Raw genomic sequence first — 21,605 nt, 5'->3', positions numbered from 1 at the left:
CGTTGACGGGAAGATAACCTCTGCAGGCATTCCGGCTTGGGGAAAAAAAAAAAAAAGAAAACAGTCGTGAACTTCCTCCGATCTTTACCGCCAAGCGCTCAAGATGCCCCTGCATTTTAGTAAGCCCAGGACCGGAGTGGAGCAGTGACCCAGTAACACCAACTAACAAAGCAATACACACTTTTGAGCTTTTCAACGACCTTTTTCGTTGCAGAAGCTTCATCCGAGGCGGAGGGCGGGCGCCTCTCGCGCACTACTCACGTCGGGTAAGAGGCGTCCTCGACGCAGTATGCGCTCTCGCCCAGCCCGCGGGCGGTGCAGGCCGGCATGCCGTGCGCGTCGAGCCGCGGCCTCAGCTCTCCGGACGTCGGGTAGACGACGGGCCGGCCCGTGGTCGGCGGCGTGCGACCGCCTGGCGGGGGTCCTCGCGCGCTGCGCATCGTCTTGAAGCCGTGCGGTCGCGTCGGCGATGGCCGGGTCGCCCCGCAGCAGCAGAAGCAGCACGCCAGCGCTGTCAGCCACAGAGCCTGCGCAGACAGTCGACCGGGGGGGCATGGTGCATTGTGCCGTGCCCCATGCATCATTTATACCCCGAGCGGTGCGACCAGCGCGACGGCAGACACTTCCATGACGCGTGTCACACCAGTTAAGCATGCGAGTTTGTTATGAGGCGGCGTTCTTCTTAAGCAGGCGTGCCTTCTTTCGGGCTGACCTTTTTTTTGTTTCCTGGGCACCTTGGTTCACAGTACAAAGTAGGATGCACCAGCATACTTAAACGAAGCACAAAATAGAAATGGACAGGACAAAGACTGGACAAACGATTGACGTTTCTTCATCAGTAGAAATCCAGGGAAAACACGGGGAATACGGGAGATGGAAATTCAAGACGACGAGCAACACGAGAACCAGGTGAGAGCTGGAGCCAACGTTTCGACGAGTGGACTTGTCTTCCTCAAGGCTACATGTGCTCTCCTCGGCACAGTATACATAGGTAGGGTTCTTCTAAAGGGGAGAGAAGGTAAGGCGGGTGGGTGAGGTAACGAGCGAGAGTGTGTTGGCCGCGAGGGTGTAGAATTGAAAAGAAAGTTAATGCTTTACTGATAGATCGGTGGAGGAATTTGAGGCAGCGCCGTGTGTTAGCCGGTTGAGGTGTCATTTCAAATTCCTCCACCGACTATCAGTAATGCATTATCTTTCTTTTCAATACTATACACCCTCGCGGCCAACACACTCTCGCTGGTTACCTCACCCACCCGCCTTACCTTCTCTCCCCTTTAGCAGAACCCTACCTATATATACTGTGCCGAGGAGAGCATATGTCGCCTTGAAGAAGACAAGTCCACTTCTCGAAACGTTGGCTCCTGCTCTCACCTTGTTCTCGTGTTACTCTTCATCAGCAGAAGTAACATAACACAGGAGCGCATGACATCAAACACGAGAATCAGCGTTCCCTCTGAACGGTGCTCGTCAATACGCAAAACGGATTCGCACACTGTTGACACCTCCCACCGTTGCAAAAGGGTTAAAGAGGCCGTGTACACGGCTTCGTGAAGTCTTTAAGCTCCATAAAAAAAGAAAAAAAGAAAGAAAGAAACACAAGACAAATTCACGCAGAAACTCCTCTGGGAATTGTCTAAGTATGCGTAAGCATTCTGCTACTTGCTCATCTCCACGCAGCCCGGTGTCGTTATCAATAGAGAGTTTTAGATTAGGGGGACGCAAGCGTAGGGGCCCCCTAGCGCATGCGGCCGCGGTGCTGCGCACGCGCAGGCCGGTCTACGCGTGCGCAGTACCGCGGCCCCAAGTGCTAGCGGGCCCCTACGCTTGCGTCCCCCCCCCCTCCCCCCCTAATCTAAAACTGTCTAATGTTATGAAACTTGAACTGACCAGTATAAAAGACAGCGCTGCGGCGACACGAACTGCTGCGGACGGCGGCGCAAGGTGAATCGGTGACGCATGCAAACTACTGAAGGTGGCGGAGCCATGTGCGCTGATGACGTTCCGATCATTATAAGCCGTTATCGCTCTTTAGCACCTTATCCATCTGTGTAGAACCATTATGAACGGTGATCAATCGTATACTCCGGCGGCGGCAGCGCAGGCCCTATCTTGAAAGCGATCTGCTATGGGGACAGAGTGCACCGAGTGCTGATCATCTTTGTGTGCGCAGTGTTCTCGCCACTTTGTTCGCGCTGAAGCGAGAGGCAGCACGCGAAGGTGAAATCGCTCGCTGCTGCGGGCCCTATCTTGAAAGCGATTGTCTTACATGACGGACGGACGGACGGACGGACGGACGGAAGGGTTTCCTCGTTGGGTAGGCATAGAAATGCTTACGCATTTAAAACCAACCAGACGACTTGAAAATGATTGCAGTCATTGATTCAGTGACCTTAATATTTCCGACGCCGGGGGTGCGTCAGGTAACGGTACGGATCAGCCGACGAGTCGAGCATGCGTATACGGCAGCGCGTTGACGATGTCCAGAAATTAAACTGCGCCGACGCAAAAGCTCCTCCGGCTAGCACCAACACGCCTGAAGTACAGGAGAACATCAAGCGGAGCACCCCTGTAGAAACGGAGAACATCACCTGTTTAACAAAGCTTCGGTGACACTCTGCAACGTATCTCGAGCCACGGTGAACACGCGCCTCCGTGCGCATGTTCACCGTGGCTCGTGTTGGATATGTGCGCGGAAGGCTTACGGCGGAGATTAGCTAGAGAAAAGGTCTTGAACCGTTTCATCGCAAAGAAGGAGGCACGGCGCGGCCGTACAAACAGCGCATATAGCAACTATAGCGCTGCAGCTGCCGGGCGCTTGGCGTGCTTCCGATTTACATTTATATCGAGAAAGTGATCGGCGACTAGATGGCCCTTTCATCGACTTTTCCTTCGTGATAGCCTCGCCAGTTGACGATTCGGCGACACGCCAGGATCTGGCACTTGTATATACCGCTTCACCGTTGTGCGCCGCACGCGAAGGCGGCGCAAAGAGAAGCAACACAATTGGGAAAGAAGGGAGAAAAAAAAAAAAAGAAGGTCGCACGTGCTAGACGGGCTTGCGATAAGTTGCCGCCAAGTCGCGATGCCATCATTTCTCTCATTCTTTTTTTTTTTTCTCTCCCGATCCACGTGCGGAGTGACGACGACGAATGGAAAGACTTCCAGAGGCTGCTGCCCGAGGCACGCTATACCCGGAGGGCGCCGCCCATAAAGGACCTGCCGCGTGTGAGGATGAGTTGAGGAACGCATTCCGTCGCGCACATGGTGGCGTTCTGCAGGAATGCTGCCGTTCGTCAGTATACCCGCACGCGGCTTGCTTCTTTTAGACAGCTTTGCTCCGCCAATGCAGCCGCCGCTGGCACTGCCGGGGCCGATGACACGCGTATCATTTGAAGCGCGCGTGGAGCTCCGCGCCGTTTTTGCGCAGGTTCCTCGAGTAGAAGCGCAAAATGTGGTACGTTTCGCGCACCGAGGCTCACGAAAGAAGGTGTCAACTGGTAGCGAGTGTGTCGCAACCGCGCCCACTTTTTTTTCTTTAATTTTTTTTTTTAAATCGAAGCTTTCTTTGCTATCATTCCATGGTTTGGCCCGAGTCGGTCGGTCGGTGGTAGGGTTCTCGCCGAGTAGATGCGCAACCTCTAGAAAACAGTAAAAAAAATTAAATGAAAAAGATGAATCGCGTCTGGCGGCGGGACTAGAACCTCGGACTCCAGCTCTGCAGGCCGATGCTCTAACCATTCGGCCACAACCTCTTTTTTTCTTCTTCTTTGTTGCCTGCTTTGGCATTCAAACGCAACATTTCACAAGAACGATAAATAACGCAACAGCCACACTTCGGCTATCACGACAGGTTTAAAATTTCTTCAGATTCACCAGCTCCTCATCCGATAAGGTAATCCAGTCGGGTAGGCCTGGAAGAGCCCCATGAGATTCTCTGAGGAGCACCACACCAGGCGCGTAGCCAGGGGGGGGGGGGGGGGGGGGGGCTGATGGGGCTTCAGCTCCCCCCCCCCCCCCCGAAATTTTTTCGTGCTGGCATGCACCGCCGACCAAAACTACCACCGACGACGGCAATCATGCTGGATTTTGTCTACAATGTCCTTTTCACGCTCGAAAGTACATTTTGGCACGAACATTGCGAACTCGGGCTGGATTTCATGGCAACGCCCTTGCACCTGGAGTCACGTAACGCAAGGAGCCCCATCCGAGCACAACCTTTCAACGGCTTTTCGATAGCGAGCGCGCGCGTTGCGGCATCTCGCAGCGGCCGCGGAATAAACGGAGCGCATGGATTTCAATTACGAAAGTTTATGGGTATAAAGTTCTCATAAACTTTTGACGCGAAAGGTGCGCTGACATTTCCAAAGGCATGCTTTAAAAGATTTTCAATTCTAGGACTTTATGGTGTTAATGTTTTTATAAACTTGGGCCAACATGCGCGCACTGGAACGCTCGTGTCCAAGCCGTTCCATAAATGGAAGCGCACGCTCGCAATCTCCCACACACACTAAAATACTAAATATCACCGTGACTGTCAGCTAGCAGCTGATAATTTTCTCCAAACATTTTAAGGAAGCGTGCCCAATGTGATTGATCAGCAGGACCAGGGCAGGCAAAGTAAAATATGAGAAAACAGAAGAAAGTGAACGGCCTATTATTGAGTTTTTTTTTTTTTTTTTTTTTTTTTTGCGGGCGACAAGGTCTGACTCTCCGTAGCCACAGGGACAGGGGCCCTATGGATTTAAGCAATGCCCCTGCTGAAAATACAGGCATTTTCAGAGTGCTTCTTCGCATGCGAGCTGATTGTGGAGATACATATCTGAATAACCACTTGTAAAGTTGCCCCAGTATTGCCTCGTATTTAAGCCCAGACGCACAAAACCAAATTAAAGAAATTTGTGGTGACATTATCAAAGAAAGCTTAGATTCAAAAGCAGGCTGCTTCTCCATACTTCCTGACAAAACGACGGACATCGCTGGAATCGAACAGCCTACTGCTTCTGCAAGGTACCTAAACAAGTATGCCAACGACATTAAGGGAGTGTTTTAGGTTTTAGCACCGGAATAGATGCCCATCTCTCACTGCGACAGCAGGTTCTATGTAAATGTGTAAATACTGCTGCAGCCTCTAGTCACCCTTCCAGTGACCACTGCCAGCAAAGAGAGAATATTTTGTTAACAATAGTTAACTAAAAAACTACTCGCGCTCTACAATGTCTGTGGAACGCATGGTTAGGCTGGCGCTTCTATACACACACAGAGACGTCGGCATCAGCGTGTCCGAAGTGATTGACCGCTTCGCTCAACTTTCCCACCCTGAGAAGTTTGTCCTTTAGATAGCGAAGCAGCAAAAATCAATGCAAGTAAAAAGCACTGTTCCTTCTGGTCCATAACTTCTTAATTATGAAAACGTATGACCGTTCATTAGCTTTTAAAACAGCAGAAATTTTCGCCGTTTATTCTAGACGTTAACATCATGATCACAATTATCACGCGAATACAAAAATTACGATGATACCAATAACCAATTTTGACCGACCTTGCTCATTGAAAGCCCGGCCCACGCGCCGTTCGCCAAAAACACACTCGGATATTGGGTAGTTCAACTTACCGCATCATCTGTGGCCTTCGTTTGTCCTTTTCTTCCCTTTTCAGCTACCTGCTTTTATTTCTTTTTTGAAACGAAGGAATACCCTCCTTTAATTTTGGGTGCAGAATAATTGTTGGCGTTGTGCAGGCAGTTAAATTACACATTTTCGTACTGATTTATGCATTATTCCTCTATTATTCTACCCACATGGCACTGTCGCGACCGCTACATGGCCCGAGTACATATCACGATTTCTGTGATCATAGCTATGTTCTTGCCTAGATCATCTGTCTTTCTGTGCGCAAAGTTTACTATCTGTGACTGAGCAACATGTTTATTTGTCTTATTTGACGCATTATATACACTGACGTTTGCTTAAATACGTAGATTTATTGGAGACTCATACGTATTCTTAAATATCTTATTGCGAGGTTTTGTGTATACAAGCAGTGAACTTTGTTTCCAGCGACTCTTTTTTTGCCCTTTAGCGAGTTGTATCTTCGCATTTGTATATTCCATTCTATCTTCGCGTTTCTAATATATATTTTGCAGAACTCCCACTTTTTATTTGTACTCACTGCTGCGAGTATTATCTCGGTGTAATTACAATACACGACGAATTACAGCTGCTCCTGCGCATTCGACGGCAACGAGGGATAGCATCATATGAGGTTTCTTCCTGGCCGTTGCATATGTAGAAAAATGTAAACAAGGTTCTTGAATGACAAAGATTCATCAAAATATTTGTCCTCAACTTATTCATTTCATGGCCTTTACGTTTTTCATATAAGCTGCATGCAGTGCTTTGCTGGTTTCGAACTGATATTGGCCCTTTTCGCGGCGATCCCGTGGGCGCTGCCATATTTGATCACGTGATGACGCGTCCATTGCATGCCTCAACTGCCTCCGTTGCCTCCTTGTTTACAATGGAAGTGTATGACGCCGGCGCGGCTTAGAAAACCTATTTTTTCGGAGATATCGTAGACGGTGACTAGGTGGACGACACGAAGCTTTGATCACCTGCAGCTTCAGAGAACATGCAAAAGCGCTTTCGGAGCTGATTAAGCTATGTCCAAACGGCGCAAGCAGTGTATATGGTGCTTCTTCTAAAAGCGGGGCTAAATATGCATTTCAAGCTTTGCGATTATGAATTCAGTCAGGATTAGTGTGTTTTGCTCTTTGTTCTTTATTCGGCAAATATTTTGAAGCAGTGGCTTGTCAGTTTCCGACTCAGCGAAGTTCCTCGGTGCGGCCACTATCTGATTATTTTCTGCCTAATCGCTCGCGGGTGTGCTCAGTTCTGAATCCGATAGATTTGTTCTTGCTGCGCACAAGGCTTGCAACGTAGCTGTTTTGTACATTGTAATACCTTGTAGCAAATATATATTACAGCTAGTAACTTGCTTACTCTTGTGGACCGTCACGAAACATTCAGCTTCGACCATTGGTGCGCCATAGGTGTAGTCCGTCATTTATTGTGTGTATACAGTGCGCATATATTCAAGTGTGCGTCCATTCACTTATTCTTGATACGTCGGCGATAGAGTGGGCGTAAGTTTCCCTGCCATTTTGGACAGATGTGTATAGATAACGTGCGCGAAACTTACTATGACAGGAAGCGGCGCTACTCCCTTTGTCATTGTTTAACGAGTGGTACTCACTCTTGCCGACGTTCTGGGGATGAAGCCCTTTCTTTGAAGGTTAGCGATAGAAGGCTGGCGGATGAGTAAATTTCTGTAACCTCGAGGAAAGCCGTACATCACGAAGTGCCGGTAACACGTTCGGACAATTGCAGCAGCGGTCCGCGAACTTCGCCACACAGATTCATTCTATTCCTTAACATGCCAGTCACTATTTTTGCAGCCAACTACTGCTCACGCCTTCAATCCACATTATTCAATCTAGCATGATTGGAGCACAGTGTGTTACCGAAAACTCAGTTGCATTTCCGACAGCTGATCGCACAGAAGCAAGGTAGAAGCGGTAATGGTTTCGTATTCGTGCGCGGTCGCTGAGGAGAGGTATGGCGCGCCGCCGTGAGCGCCATCTCGTTTCTCTAAAACAAACTGCTCCGCGAAAAGGGTCAATAGTTCTAAAGTTCATGTGATGTTTTCTTTACTAATTAATTAGGCAAAAAACGCGGAAGCATTGATAGCAGTTATTTCTGCCACAATTTTTGGGGCATACGAATATATTATTTTATGAAAACATACATATTTCAATGGACAGTGCATAGCGTTTAATAATTCGTGTGCACCATCTAATATACAATGAAATTGGCAATGCAGTTATTATTCATGGATTTGATCCCACGACAAATTCTATAAGGAGGAGGCCGCGCTGAAACCTGAGCCCCCCCCCCCCGAACAAAATTTCTGGCTACGCCACTGCACCACAGCCTCAATAAGGATTCCACCTACAGTACCATAAATTCACATCAGCATGCCGGACTTGCATCCTCCTTTTCCACAAGCTGTGGAGGTCCAGGAGCGTGATTACATCGAAAGGAATGCCTTCACTTTCCACTGGTAGGAATCGTATGCCGTATGGGTCTAAAGGAAGTTCTTTTTTTAGCGTTCTCTGGAGGTCATCCCAATGAAAGATTGGGTTCCAACAGTGCAAAAAGGGCATGCTCTATTGTTTCGGGCTTCTTGCAAAGGAGGCAGTTTGTTGTCCAGGGAACGAATACACCTTTTTCGTGTAACCAAATTTTAACAGGTAAGGTTAAATTTTTAACATGAATGTTAAAATTCGGCCACAACCGGCATTTCCTTCTTTTTTTCCGGCACGTGCACTTCTCTCGCGCCAACGTCAACGAGCTCTTTGAGATGATTGCTGCGTGTCGATGAGTCCCATACTATATGACACATACCAACAACGAGGGATCGGCCAGTAAGCGTGTCGGCGTGTTGATTACGATGATGATTTCTATACTACGGTACATATACGCAAGAAGCGACCAGCAAATTTAAAATAGATTAAGAAGAAATTGCGAAATACAAGCCTGTATATTCTTTGTCCCATTGATTAGCACGGTATACTCGAGAGCACTTATGCGCGCGCCAGTTTCCTTTTACGCCGAAGACGTAGGAATGAAAAGGGCAAACTTAGAGCATTTTATTAACCGCCTCACAAAAGCTTCGCTTCACATAGATTCCAACATGTATACGTTGGATGTGCATATTCTTTCTCTTCTTTTCATCTACATTACAGCCCCCACGTTTCGAAAATTATTTAACAGCAGGCAAAAAAAAAAAAAAAAAAAAAGCAAGAAAAGTTGAACATTTCTGGTCGTCTCTGCACAGCCAACTGTGAAGTCATGTCTGCTTATAGAAGAAATCCTGCACCCCTTTGGAGATATGAGGCCTTGGAATGTGCCGCAAAATACATTGGCCTTCGAGTTATCCAGGACCCGAATTCACAAAACGCTCTGAGTACGCTAGAATTGTCCGTAAGATCCCATTCCAGCCAATTCTGTTGCTGGGCATATTATTAGCGAAGGCGGCGGATGAATGGCACTTGCGAATGAAATGCTTTGTGAATTCGGCCCCAGTTTCCCCAAATCCTGCCTCTAACAGATCGAAACTATAGTATAACTGGAACGAAGAGGCATTTTTTAAAACAGATTCCGGAGACGGATATCTCGAAAGTGGTGCTATAGCCTTATGATTTCTGACGCAATTACAACATGTGCGCTAGAATTAGCAATGAAAAAATTAATTTTCACCTTTTAGACAACTAACGAAATTATTGTTTAAAAACTCCTTGATGCTAAAGTCCGGCTAGCCGCGTAGTCCATGTGCAAAAATGGCGGGGGTCTAGATGCTGCAGTTAGTTAAAAAAAAGTGTTCCGCATTTACAACCAACTTTCTCTCTCTCTCTATTACACACACATATATATATATATATATATATATATATACAGGGTGTTTCAGCGAACACTTTCAAAAATTCCTAAAGGTTGCCTGTGGCAGACAGCACCATTCTAGTTCGTGAGCTGGTCTACTCGAAGAGGCGGACATTACTTGCACACGAAATTGAAATGCATAATCGAATAATTAACAGAAATTCACTAATTAAGTTTTTAACTAATTATCTGATGGCCCATATTGCAATTTACAAATTGTAGCCGTGGAGTTCGCAAGGCGGATCCACTTGGAACGAATTCTCGCGATGGCACCAGTTTCAAGATATTAATTCCCGAACTTTGCGGAGAAATGCACTGGCGTTCCAGTTAAGTTCTTAACAAAACGTCGCTTTCTGTATTGAAGCACAAAATTAACTGGAACGCCAATGCATTTCTCCGCAAACTTCGGGAATTAATATCTCGAAACTGGTGTCATCCTGCGAATTAATTCTAAGTGGATTCGCCTTGCCAACTCCACGGCTACAATTTGTAAATTGTAATATGGGCCATCGGCTAATTAGTTAAAACGTAATTAGTGACTTTTTGTTAATTAGTCGATTATGCATTTCAGTATTTTGTGCAAGTAATGTCCGCCTCTTCGAGTAGACCAGCTCATTAACTATAATTGGGCTATCTGCCACAGGCAACCTTAAATAAATTTTGAAAGTGTTCGCTGAAACACCCTGTATATATATATATATATATATATATATATATATATATATATATATATATATATATATATATATATGCCACGCAAGGCACACGAGCATGTGGCAATGATGGAGGCTCCTTTAATTGTCAGGAAGTAGTTACGCGAACATTTTCCCTTATCTCGGCTGATTTATTTATTTGAAGCGTGTCCATAACGATTAGCTTCTTTATTTATATCTTAATCAGATGATAGAGTACCTACAGCAACCAGAAAAGTAGAACGCAATAGGACAGGACAGACCAGGATACATAGAATAAATTACACAAAAAGAGGAAAATAAAATATAGACACTTGAAACTAAAGACACGGAAGAAAATATACAAACGGCAGAAGAGAGAGCAAGAAGCCGTCCTGATTTAGCTTGGAGGCGACGTTATCGGTGAGGTAATTGCACAAGCAGCTGGCTGGAAAAAGCGACGATGAACAGAATGTATACGTACGTGCCCAGCTGTATAGTAATGGCGTAATCACCGCGGCATATGTAAGCTGAGACTTGAAAGTATACATAGGCAACGCATAACCGGGAAAAGCCCGACCACATGGCGTTGAAGATAAAGCGGGTGTAAAAAAGAACGATGATCAGGTTCGATACGCAACGCGTGTAGCAAATGGTGGATGTTCGGGAAATTTTTGTCCTGTAACACGAGTGAGTGAGTGAGTGAAATAACGTTTATTAGAGGTCCGGCGAGGACGCGAACTCGTCGCGCACCCGGCTAGTCCCACGTCGGGACCGGCAGGTCTAGCCCACCGGCCCTGTCGCGGGCACGCCGGACAGCCAGGATTCGCTTGTCTAGAGCGGGGCTACGCAGAAGCGAGTCCCACTCATCCTTGCTGAACTTGGGGTATCTCGACCCGCACTCCCAGAGCATGTGTGCTAGAGTGGTATACCACGAGCCTCGTAAAATTAGCCGGTTGGCTTTACTGTCAACTAATCGCGCTGATTAAACACTTGCGATAAGCGGGACAGATAAAAAAGGTAAATGACTGGAAAGGCTTATAAGACAACCTTTATAACGTAGCAGAGCAACCGAGCTTTTTTTTTTTTTTTCTACTGTGTAGCCAGCGTAGTTGAGAATGCCATTTCTGGCAGACTCGCAAAGTTGCGCGACTGTCTTCCGCATGTGAGCTTGCCCAGGTAGCATCCAGGTACGAAATGTCGCAACCCCGATTTGAGGCTATGCGAGTTCTCAGTGTACTATACCCCTGTCAAGCGGGCAAGTTAAGTGCACTTACGGAGAGTGTCACTCGGTTTAAGTGCACTTCGCGCAATCTAAACGTCGCAAGTGGAGTGTCACTCGCTGCAGAGTGTACTCCGGTCGAAGTGCGTTCACGGAACGCACTTTGCTGGCCGAGTGCGTAGCCTCGTCGCCAGCGGTTTCAATGGTATAAAATGTAATGCATAAAAAAAAGGACACAGACGTTCATTTTAGTGGTTGAACAGCTCTTGCGCACAAATAATAGCCTAAAACGCGTTCGTATTCTGTGCGAGCAGGATCAAATGCCGCCTCGTCGCACGCCGCTATGTCGTTCTGGATTGGCTAGGCATTTTTCTTGGCCAGCATTGACTTTCCACTCTTAATAAAAAATATTTTCGTTTTTTGTTGAAAAAACAGATTAAGGGTACTATAACGTAAAATGATTCCAAACTGTTTCGATTCCAATTTCTGCAATCAGCCTCCACGATTGGTCAAAACATTTTCGGCCCACTCCTAACTTCGCCTGTCTGTCACGCGACGTCACGAAAACTACGATAGCTCCCCATCTGATATAACGTGTACACACTGATTATGCATGATTAAACTGCACAAAATAAAAATAATCATTCCTGATTCGACGCCTTTTCACCATTAGGCCTTTGCTATTGGTCCAATGTTTTCTGGCTACGTTCACATCGCCTGTCTGTCACGCGACGTCAAAAAACAGCGAAAACTCACCACGTCAAAGTGACGTGTAAGAGAAAAAAATGCATTAATATGCCGAACAAAACTGACAATTTTTCTGAATAGCCACAGACTGCCCCGTTCCGAAAGGAATAGAAGATGGCTGCCCGCCGATCGCTCAGGCCCTCGCTACTCGCACCTGCCGGTGAGCATGTATTTATTTGCGCCTGATAGACCTTTTCGTGTGGCAGTAAAACGTTATCGAGCCCTTTCGGAATGCATACGACATCGCTCTGCCAACTCTTCCTTGCTGAGGATCCGTTTTAGCGGCATTCTTATCCTTCCGTTGCACGCCGCCGCGATTTTCGACCAGCCATCGCAAGCTAAGTAAGGCGAAGCGGACCAATCGGAGAATCCCGCACCCCCCTCTTCATGCAGTTATCTATTTTCACTGTGCTGGCTCGGCCCCATCAAAACACTCTCCACTAGAGCGTGCTCCTCGCCTCTTGTCAGCCAATTAAATAAGAAAAACCGCCGAGTGTAGACCATGTTATTGGTTTTGAAAGCGAACAAAGGTGACCTCCTGCAAACGAGGAGAGTGTTTGATTGGGCTGTTCAGACAACGCTGCGGGTCACCGCCCGATGCTTGCCTCGGTGGTTACGTAAATTTCACGTCAGGAGTTTGGAATCAAGATAGTTTGGAATCATTTTACGTTATAGCGCCCTAAGTTTTTTTTAATTAATAATACAACGTAAGACAATTACTTTTTAGAAGTACTTTTCTTTTTAATCTACGTTTTCACAAAACGCGCTCGTAGTCTGTCGCCATTTTCTTCTTTTACTGCGAGTGCACTGTTTTCCCGTTTAGAACCGCGTAGCCTAAAGTGTCACTCAAGGTCCCGAAGTGCACTCCCCGTAAGTGCACTTAACTTGCCCGCTTGACAGGTGTATAAGAAAGGAACAAGTTCTCTCTCTCTTTTTATGCAGCGACAATATGTTTGCGGTCTACACAGTACTCGGAAATCTTGATGCTGCTCATCCGTAACTGAATCGACCAGAAATTGGATATTCATCGACCTGCGATCGGGTCACAGATTTCCGGATCACACTGATCGACGTTGTGACACATTCGGTCGCGTACCACGATGTCCCCGTTCATCCTATAGAGCGAGTGGCTGGCAGCGAACAGCGAGCGTTTGCGCTTGGCTTAGTCTAAAATATATTCTGGTGGAGAGAAAACCCGAGGCTCGGTGGCTAAGACGTGCACTGCTGCGAGGTGCACGAGGTCGCGGGTTGGACTCCCGAGCGCGGCAGCCACATGCCTGATACGGAAGCGGAATGCGGAAAATCGCGTTGAAGAACCCCAGATGGTAAAAATTAACCCGGAGCCATCCACTTTATAGCTTCTGCTACGAGTGAAAAATTCTGGCCTTGGCGCTTTTGTAGGATGTATTCCAGATGTACCGACCACACGGCGCATATATATATATATATATATATATATATATATATATATATATATATATATATAGCATATTGTTACACAGTTATCTTTGCAACAATTATGTACGATACGGCGTCCGGTAGGCGGTAGACGCCGCCACACGGAAGCAAACAGGGCCACTATTTTTTTTTTTTGCAGTTCTTTCGCAATTCGCAGTTTCTTTGAAATTTGCAATTTGGAGGAAAAACTGCGAATTTTCAAAATTGAATCTATGTTTAACAGATGTTGCCATCTTGGTGCCAGCTGCTCATTTTCTTTCAGTCATTTTACGAAGATTATCGAACCAAGCAGCAGAAAGCAGGATCACCTGGAGGCAGGGTTCGGATATCTACTCACTATACCGTTCGAGCGCAGTTTCTATGGAGGTCCGCGGATGCTATATTCAGATGCTCGCGCAAACATAACGCTGCGCCTTTTGCGTAATCATTAGACGGCGTAGATATTCTCCTTCTTCGCTGTGTAAAATAAAAGCAGTTTACTCGAAGTCGAGTAAGGATTTTATAATTCATTGGAAATTTAACACAAGAGACTGATCTTCTGGGCACCCTATATATCCACTAACAGAACGACAAGGAAAGAAAGCTTGCTGCCTGTAGGTGGAACCTGTCTTGAAGAAGCAAGAAGACGGCCGGCAACTTCACAGGATGTCTCGTTCTCGGTATTGCACCGTGCGACTGGGTTTCGAAGAGAAGGTAACCCAACAGGACGCAACATTATACTTGGCAACTCAGAGGCTTCATGGAGACAAAAAAAAAAAAAGTGATATACGTGTGGTCACTAAAAACGATCAGCGACGGGGAGTGCCAGGATGAGGAAGAGAAACGTTTACGTCTTTTTATCCATGCATACACCATGCCTGGCGATGGAAAGAACATTGTCATGAATTGCGGACTCTTTTGCAATGTGTTGACCCCGAGGATAACTTAGATGCTCGTCACAGTAACCCCCCCCTCCGGGAACAAGCCGCAACTATAGATCGTATCTCAACCGTGCCCGCTTTTCTATTTCTCGCTCTACGCGCCCGATCAAAGGTCCGATTACATTTGACTACACACACACACACACCGCCAAAGACTGCCTAAAACAGGTTTTACAACACACCCCCACACACGCTTATGGGAGAGAAAGGGTGCAATATTTTTGTGCGCTCCCTTTTATTTTCATTTTTTTTTTTACAGCTCTAAACACGAGATGCGCGCCGAGAAGAGGCAAGTATACCGCCGCTGTTGTGGCTGGGCTGCGGCTGTCCTTGAGCATTGAGGACAGAAACGTGTAGACGGCCGATCGGGAGACGGGCTGTCAGTGACCGTAAACCGGCAGCGGGTCGATCGAATCGCGCGCAAGCCAACAGGGCAAAGGGTCAAGCGTTGCGACCAGCGCGTGCAATTTGTGACGACGGTGCTCTAAAACCAGTCCCGGACGCTCGCGCTCAAGCAGCACGCCGATCACGACGAAGACACGTGGTTCCGTCCGACGGCGCGCTCGCGCTGACCACGCACGCAAGGCAAAAGAAGGTTGAGGGAGGTCAGCGCGGTGGCGTAAGGCGCGTGCTTGCTACGTGGCCGGTCAGAGGTGTTAAAAACGAAAAGAAAGAAAAAAAAAACAAAAAACAAAGAAGAAAGAAAGTGATGTGGGGATAGGGAAGCAGAGTTTCACCAAAGGGCAGGGCTCACGGCAAGGTCGCCTCACAATTGCGTCGACCGTCTATCTCCCTCTGACTCTTTCCTCGTAATGTGGAAGGACGAAATAATGAGCTTGCAAGCTTATTATGAGACCGGATCAATTTCACGCTCGTCCGCCGAGATCCTGGCCAGCTACCACCATGTATACTGGGCAGAAAAATAAAGAAGGCGCTATTCGGAGAGGATACGAAAAGAAATAAATATACATCGACGGCATCTCGATATTGCCGTATATGCCTGTGCGAATCCTCACTGTACTCGGCACGCAATGATGCGCTGTATTTCAATATTACCTCTTGGCGAAACGCGGCCGTGAAAACTCGCGCAGTTACACAACGGGCGTAAACAAACAGGTCTGACGCGCGGCTCTTGCTCGTTTGGCTTTTTTTTTTTTTTTTTTCTTGTAGGCGGAGTCTATTACGCGCGAGAATTCAGTTTATCGTTGTCGCCGTCACCGGGTAAGAACCACCACAAGAGTTCAGTTTTTTTTTTCTTTCTGGTATTATATTCAAGTGGGTTCCGTAAGATACGCTTGCTATCTATATTGTGACTGTATTATACTTTCTCATTGGGGCAACCATTATGCGCACTATGCCGAAGAGTGGATTTAAGTGAGGGACACCGGCGCAGACTTCAGGTGTATTAAGAAAGTCCCGGTTTGTGGTGGTGAGTGTGTGCACCGCATTTCTTTGGAACAAAATTCAAATCCAATGGATTATTCGAAAATGCGAAAGGTATAGTATAAGCCCTTCGTGAAAGGATAATTGGTCATCCAGTTGGTTGTAGAGGAACGCTGTAAGGAAATCCAATATGGGTTCCTCGGAAAGCAAACTTGGTATTTTACAAAAGCATTCGTCGAAATATGCTGGTGAAACCCGGGTCTATTATTATCTTTTTATTGGCTCTGGAAACGGATAGAAAGGAAAAATGCAGGAATGATGATGATGATGAATTTGTTGTGTTGTGGTGCAAGGGCCAAATAGCGCCAACCTATTGTTATTACAGGAAGGAAAAAAAAAAGGAAGCAGCAACAAGACGACTCATCGCAAAGACTATATAAAGTAAAACAACGACGAAGAACAGAGCACACCAGTAGGAAGGAAAAAAAATGTCACAGTAGACCGCATTAATTCAAGAACCAAAGAAATGGAACGTTCGAGGAAAAAGAAAGTAGTCCGATGTTTCGTCATTCACTGCACAAACCGAGTGCGAAAATAAAGAAAAAAAAAACAAAAACAAGTCGATGTCCTTTAGGAAAGGGGAGGACGCGATGAGCCAAAGCGCGTGGAGATGGACGACATCAAGGTTTGTACACAGCAGACCATGCAAGAAGGCGATAGCCTCCCGGAGCGACGTGCGCTGTGCACGTCGTTCCAATATCAAGTGCTCCAACTTTGAGGACACTCCAGTATAGCACTTGATATTGGAGTGAAGACACTCCAATATCGAGTGCTCAAGTGTCTCGCAGGCACCACAGGAAGCGCACGACGAACTGTCCACAAGTCTTTGTCGGTGTACACGCTCGGACACCAGGACACAGCCGACTCTAGTATTAGAGGCCCGAGGCAGGTAAGCCTCGACCACGAAAATGAGGAGGAAACGACACATGTGAGACATGCTGGTATGGGGTCTGCCTAAACAGATAACGACGAATCAGAAGACGAGCATGCATCGTCAAGCAGACACAAACTCACGTCTCAAGGAAAAAAAATGAAATGGGGGAAAAATTAAATTATGGGGTTTTACGTGCCAACAGCACGATATGATTATGAGGCAGGCCCTAGTGGAGGGCTCCGGATTAATTTTGACCACCTGGGGTTCTTTAAGGTGCACCCAATGCACGGCACACGGGCGTTTTTCCATTTCACCCCCATCGAAATGCGGCCGCCGAGGCCGGGATTTGATCCCGCGACCTCGTACTCGTAGCAGCGCAACGCCATAGCCATTAACCAACCACGGCGGGTAAAATTTTTGGGGATTGATTCAAAGACTTTCTATTGTAATAACTGTCTTTCATAGTGCGGTGCGTTCGCTATCGCCTCTTTTGCTACGACGACTGTAGCCGGCACCTCGTTCTATGAGTTTACGGCTGAGTTCGGGTCCTGATGTCGGAAGGAACCGCAGATAAAACCCGTTTCTTACCTCAGAGAATAAAGGGAGTCAACTGCTACCTCGAAGAACATTTGTTGGCGCTCCACGTCCTAAGGAAAACGCGTAATATGCGGCTCCGGCCGTGATGAGCCAGCGCACTCGATAAGAAGGGGATGGTGATGAAAGCTTCAGGCGCAAGATGCATTGGGCGATGCTGCACGACCACAGACAAAACGTGAATACGCAATCGCAACCATATCGTCACGAGGTGAAGCTGACGTTGGGAGTAGCCACGCCTAGTTGTAAAGCACAACGTTCGCGTGCTCCTCATAGCTTTAAACAGCATGTTCCTGCTTCGCTCTTCGGCCCCATCGACGTACTCTTGTGGAACAAAATGCAACAATATCTTCCACGTGAACGTTGTAGAAAGTTTTGAAAAACCATCCCACGCAGCTATCCAAGAATCCGTTTACCATGCTTTGGGAGGCTGTAATTTGTGTCACTATGTTGCATTATGTGTTATGGGTGGCGTTCTCCTTACCACGGTGTCTTACCCGTAGGCGGGATTCAACCGGTACTTCAAGCGCCACTTCCTCAAGGACCATTTTGGAACCCCCGTGCAGCGTCTGCGACCACAAGTGGTCGCAGACGCTTAAGAAGTAGGCGCTGTCGTTTGAGACGCTGCGCCCATATCTGGTGGCCGTGTCTAAAACGACAGCCCCAGCTTCTTCGACCAGAGGCGCGGCGTCTTAACAACAGCATCGCAAAACGCTAACTGTCACGAAGAAAGAATGTGAGAACGCTCCCATTACCATACCACCAAGCCACCGTGCGGTAAATTCGTATACCACCGTCTCGTATACCACCGGTCCCCCCGGTACCACCGTGCGGTTTTTACCGCAGTGTTAGACTGCACAATCTTCGAGATCGGCCCACGAAAACGGTTAGACAGTCACAAGATATCGTGGTTAATTCCCAAATAACGATTGAAGGTACAATGGAAAGGGTGAGTCACTCCAAATGGACCCAGGATCAATAGCAGATAGATCAAATCGGTGTCTGACCTCTTCGAAATTGTCCCGTGCTCACAGATTCAGAAATTAAAACGTCGTACCAAGACATCGATGTCAAAAACCTATGACCTATCGCACAGTGACCCAGTGGCAAAGTACTATACGGTACTATACCTTCAGCAGTACATCAGGTGCTACTTCCGAGTTTAGAGAGAAGGGACGCTGCCGGCTCTTCGAGAGCTGGCACCGCGGGCGTGCTTATCAACAGCTTGAGTGACACGCAAGTTCAATTGCTGCGCGTCGCGTATATAGAGTGGGGCCGCTCTCGAGTGGAGTGATACGGCTATGTTCGGCTTCCTGCCTTCCAGACAGGAGCCGAGTTGTTTCGTGCCGATTCAGGCCTGCTCGCCGATAACTCTTTGACCCGTCTCGCCTATACCGATGAATGCTGCGGCGAGCCTCAATGTACTTCTACTTCCACCGAGGAGTCTTGTGTACGTTCGGGTGGCAGTGCGTGTGAAGAGGAGACTCCTGTCCACCGCGACCGTATAGCTCCGTAAGAAGTCGAGCGCGCGAAATTATTATTCTACAAACCACGCGCAGAGAAAGAGTAGCGGGCTATATAACGATTGTCTCCTGCAAAGGACGCCACGATCACCCGCTTGAAGAGCAGAGAAAAGAAAGATAAAAAAAGGGAGAGAAAGAGACGAGGAAGGGGATAAAAAAAAAAGAGAAAAAGAGGAGGAAGGCGCACCACAACGCATCACATTAGACGCATATTACGAGCATATCACAGACGATAGTGTAGTCCCGTACAGGAAACACGCAGCAAGGCGTGCGAGAAAGTGTCTCGCCCCCTCCCCCCCCCCCCCCTTTTTTTCCAGAAAATAAAAATAAAAAGTCAGTTCTGTAAGTTTCCCGGCGCCGCTTCCCGTTTACCACGCCAACTACGGGAAAAAAGACTCTGCTCGGCTGAAATAAACGCTACAGAACCACACGGCGATTCGGCGCCGACTACCTTCCGCGGTATATGCATATGCGGTCTGTCTGGACTTCTAAGGCGTCCCCCTCTACGCCACCTAGCACAATATCCATTCCACGTGGCCGTTGCATTGGTCTGCATCAGCTTCGCGCAGAGGTAGTGTTTAGCATACGGAACTACGCATACTATGCCGCTACCAGCTGCTACTATGCGCATCGTCAGTGACTATACAAAGCACAGATTAGAGTGCCTTCCAGCTCTGTCCGTGTGTGCTTCTCGGCCACCCCTGTCTTTCTTGACCTTAAAAAAATTTTTTTTTCAAAATGACACACCTGAGTGGGTAAAAAGAGGCATTGAGCTGCTTGCTCACCACAGCAGAGCAGTAGCAGCAGAACACCTTACCGTGCTGCGTCAAAGTTCGATTATGCAAAACGCCGACTCGACCTCCTTGGCGTAGGCAGTGTGTACGGATGGAGGCGGTATGTCACGAAAAAAAAATATTATAAAAGAAGCAGGAGGAGGAAAAAAAAGAATGGAAGTCCACGCGCAGAGGATTTAGGAGCCGCATACAAAATCGCGGTGTAGTGGAAATTTACGTCCAAAAATATACAATCCGCATCCTTCGCAGCCCGTTTGCAGTGCGAAAAACCGTATTGCTGCTATCCAGGGTCTGCCGACCCACACCGGAACTGAACCGAAAACTGGAGCTGAACCAATATTTTCAGATGAACCGGACCCCCACCAAACCGTTACTTTTACCGCCATCTTGGAAGTGAACCCGAACCGGAACTTTTTGGAGGAACCGTTCCGAACCGGTTCGACCACAGGTTCAGCCTAAGGTTGTATTTCTTGGAATTCCACGACAGCAGACTCTCCCGTTATACACTCTCGTCTCTCTCGTCCCAGCAATTTTTTTCCTTAGAAAGTATATCACACATGATGCATTGAAGCATACATTATCAGAATATGTATGCCACTTTAATTTATGCGCAATTCTAACAGCCCGGTTCTTGAATGAGTGAGTACGAACTTTATTTAGGTACCGAGGAGAAAGAATCTTGAAAGCATCTACTGTCAACAAGGTGTGATATCATTTTCATTTTTATAAATGTGGGTAATTGTTACCTTGGAGTAATTTATTTCCATTCCCCAAGTTTGACACCGCAAGTGTAACGCCTGTTAATTTTCACCTGATCATTCCCACTAGCTATTTGGGCGTAAATAGAACATGTATCGTTATGGAATGCCAAAAAAAGAGTTGTATTAGTCCGAGATCTTCACTCATCGACGTTAAACGATGAGTTATGCCGTAATTTCTTTTGGTCAACGCTAAAGAGTTTAAGTGGTTTTCGCACAAATTATTGTTTATTGTATGTATTTATACAATGGCTGTGCACCTAATGTAAATACTATGATGATGCAGGAAGTATTTGCAAAATTGTGTTAGTTATGACTGCTCTCCTTGGTGAAATGTGCTTACGTGTTAGAAGTGAGCGCCTTCTTTACAAAAATGAACACGAAATCCGTTAAATGATGTATATTATACTGCGCTTCCTGTAGGACAATGTGGACAACGAGCGCTCGCAACTATAGATGAGCACTAACACAAAATTTTAGTGTCTTGCTTATTTTGCTCCATTGGATATATGTTGACCTCGCAACTACCGTAAGGTGCCAGAATTTCTCGAATGCGCAAGAAATCACTCATTGTACCCCATTTTAATGTGACCTGTTCAAAACTCGCGATAAATGCAGTGCGGCTTCTTGGCGTAGAGATTGTTTACAAGGGCTTCTCTATATACATGCCACGAAAATCGCAGGTAGTGGTCACGTGGTATCACAAACCACTGAAGCATGCATCAGTAATCCTGGTGTATAGCGGCTGCAAGCCACACGATGAACGTGTATCGCCGAAAGCTGGACGCACGCAGCGTAGGGTCATTCCCTTTCTATTTCACTCCGCGCTTCTATATTCCACACGGAATAATAATTAAGCTTGGTCCTCTGAAGTCGCTCCTCTCAGAACGCGCCGCTCCCCACCCTTCTCATCTTCTCTCCCTTATATCCTGTCATCTATCGATCTTTCAATGCGGCTTTGAACACACCGACCCGTGCATTGCTGATACGACGTTACCACCACGCCACGATTTGCATGACGTCTATAGAGAAACCCTTGCAAGCAAACCGTTGACCAAGAAGCCGCACTCTATGTGGCGTTCTTTGAAGTTCTATACGGTTGGT

The 21,605-nt window shown here is 47.1% G+C and overlaps 1 protein-coding gene across 1 annotated transcript in view; it reads right to left on the bottom strand.

Moving 5' to 3' along the window:
- LOC119436953 (protein spaetzle) overlaps window positions 1-21,605 on the bottom strand; it is an 80,358-nt gene that overhangs the window by 18,797 nt on the left and 39,956 nt on the right. Inside the window, exon 2 of the mRNA XM_037703998.2 lies at window positions 262-527. Within this exon, the coding sequence (XP_037559926.1) occupies window positions 262-527 (266 nt within the window). The remainder of the gene's footprint in view (window positions 1-261; window positions 528-21,605) is intronic.

Source organism: Dermacentor silvarum, chromosome 1 (genome assembly GCF_013339745.2).
Source record: "Dermacentor silvarum isolate Dsil-2018 chromosome 1, BIME_Dsil_1.4, whole genome shotgun sequence".
NCBI classification, from domain to species: domain Eukaryota; kingdom Metazoa; phylum Arthropoda; class Arachnida; order Ixodida; family Ixodidae; genus Dermacentor; species Dermacentor silvarum.
Note: the sequence above shows the minus strand (reverse complement) of the source record. Positions and strands in the feature narration are given on the sequence as shown.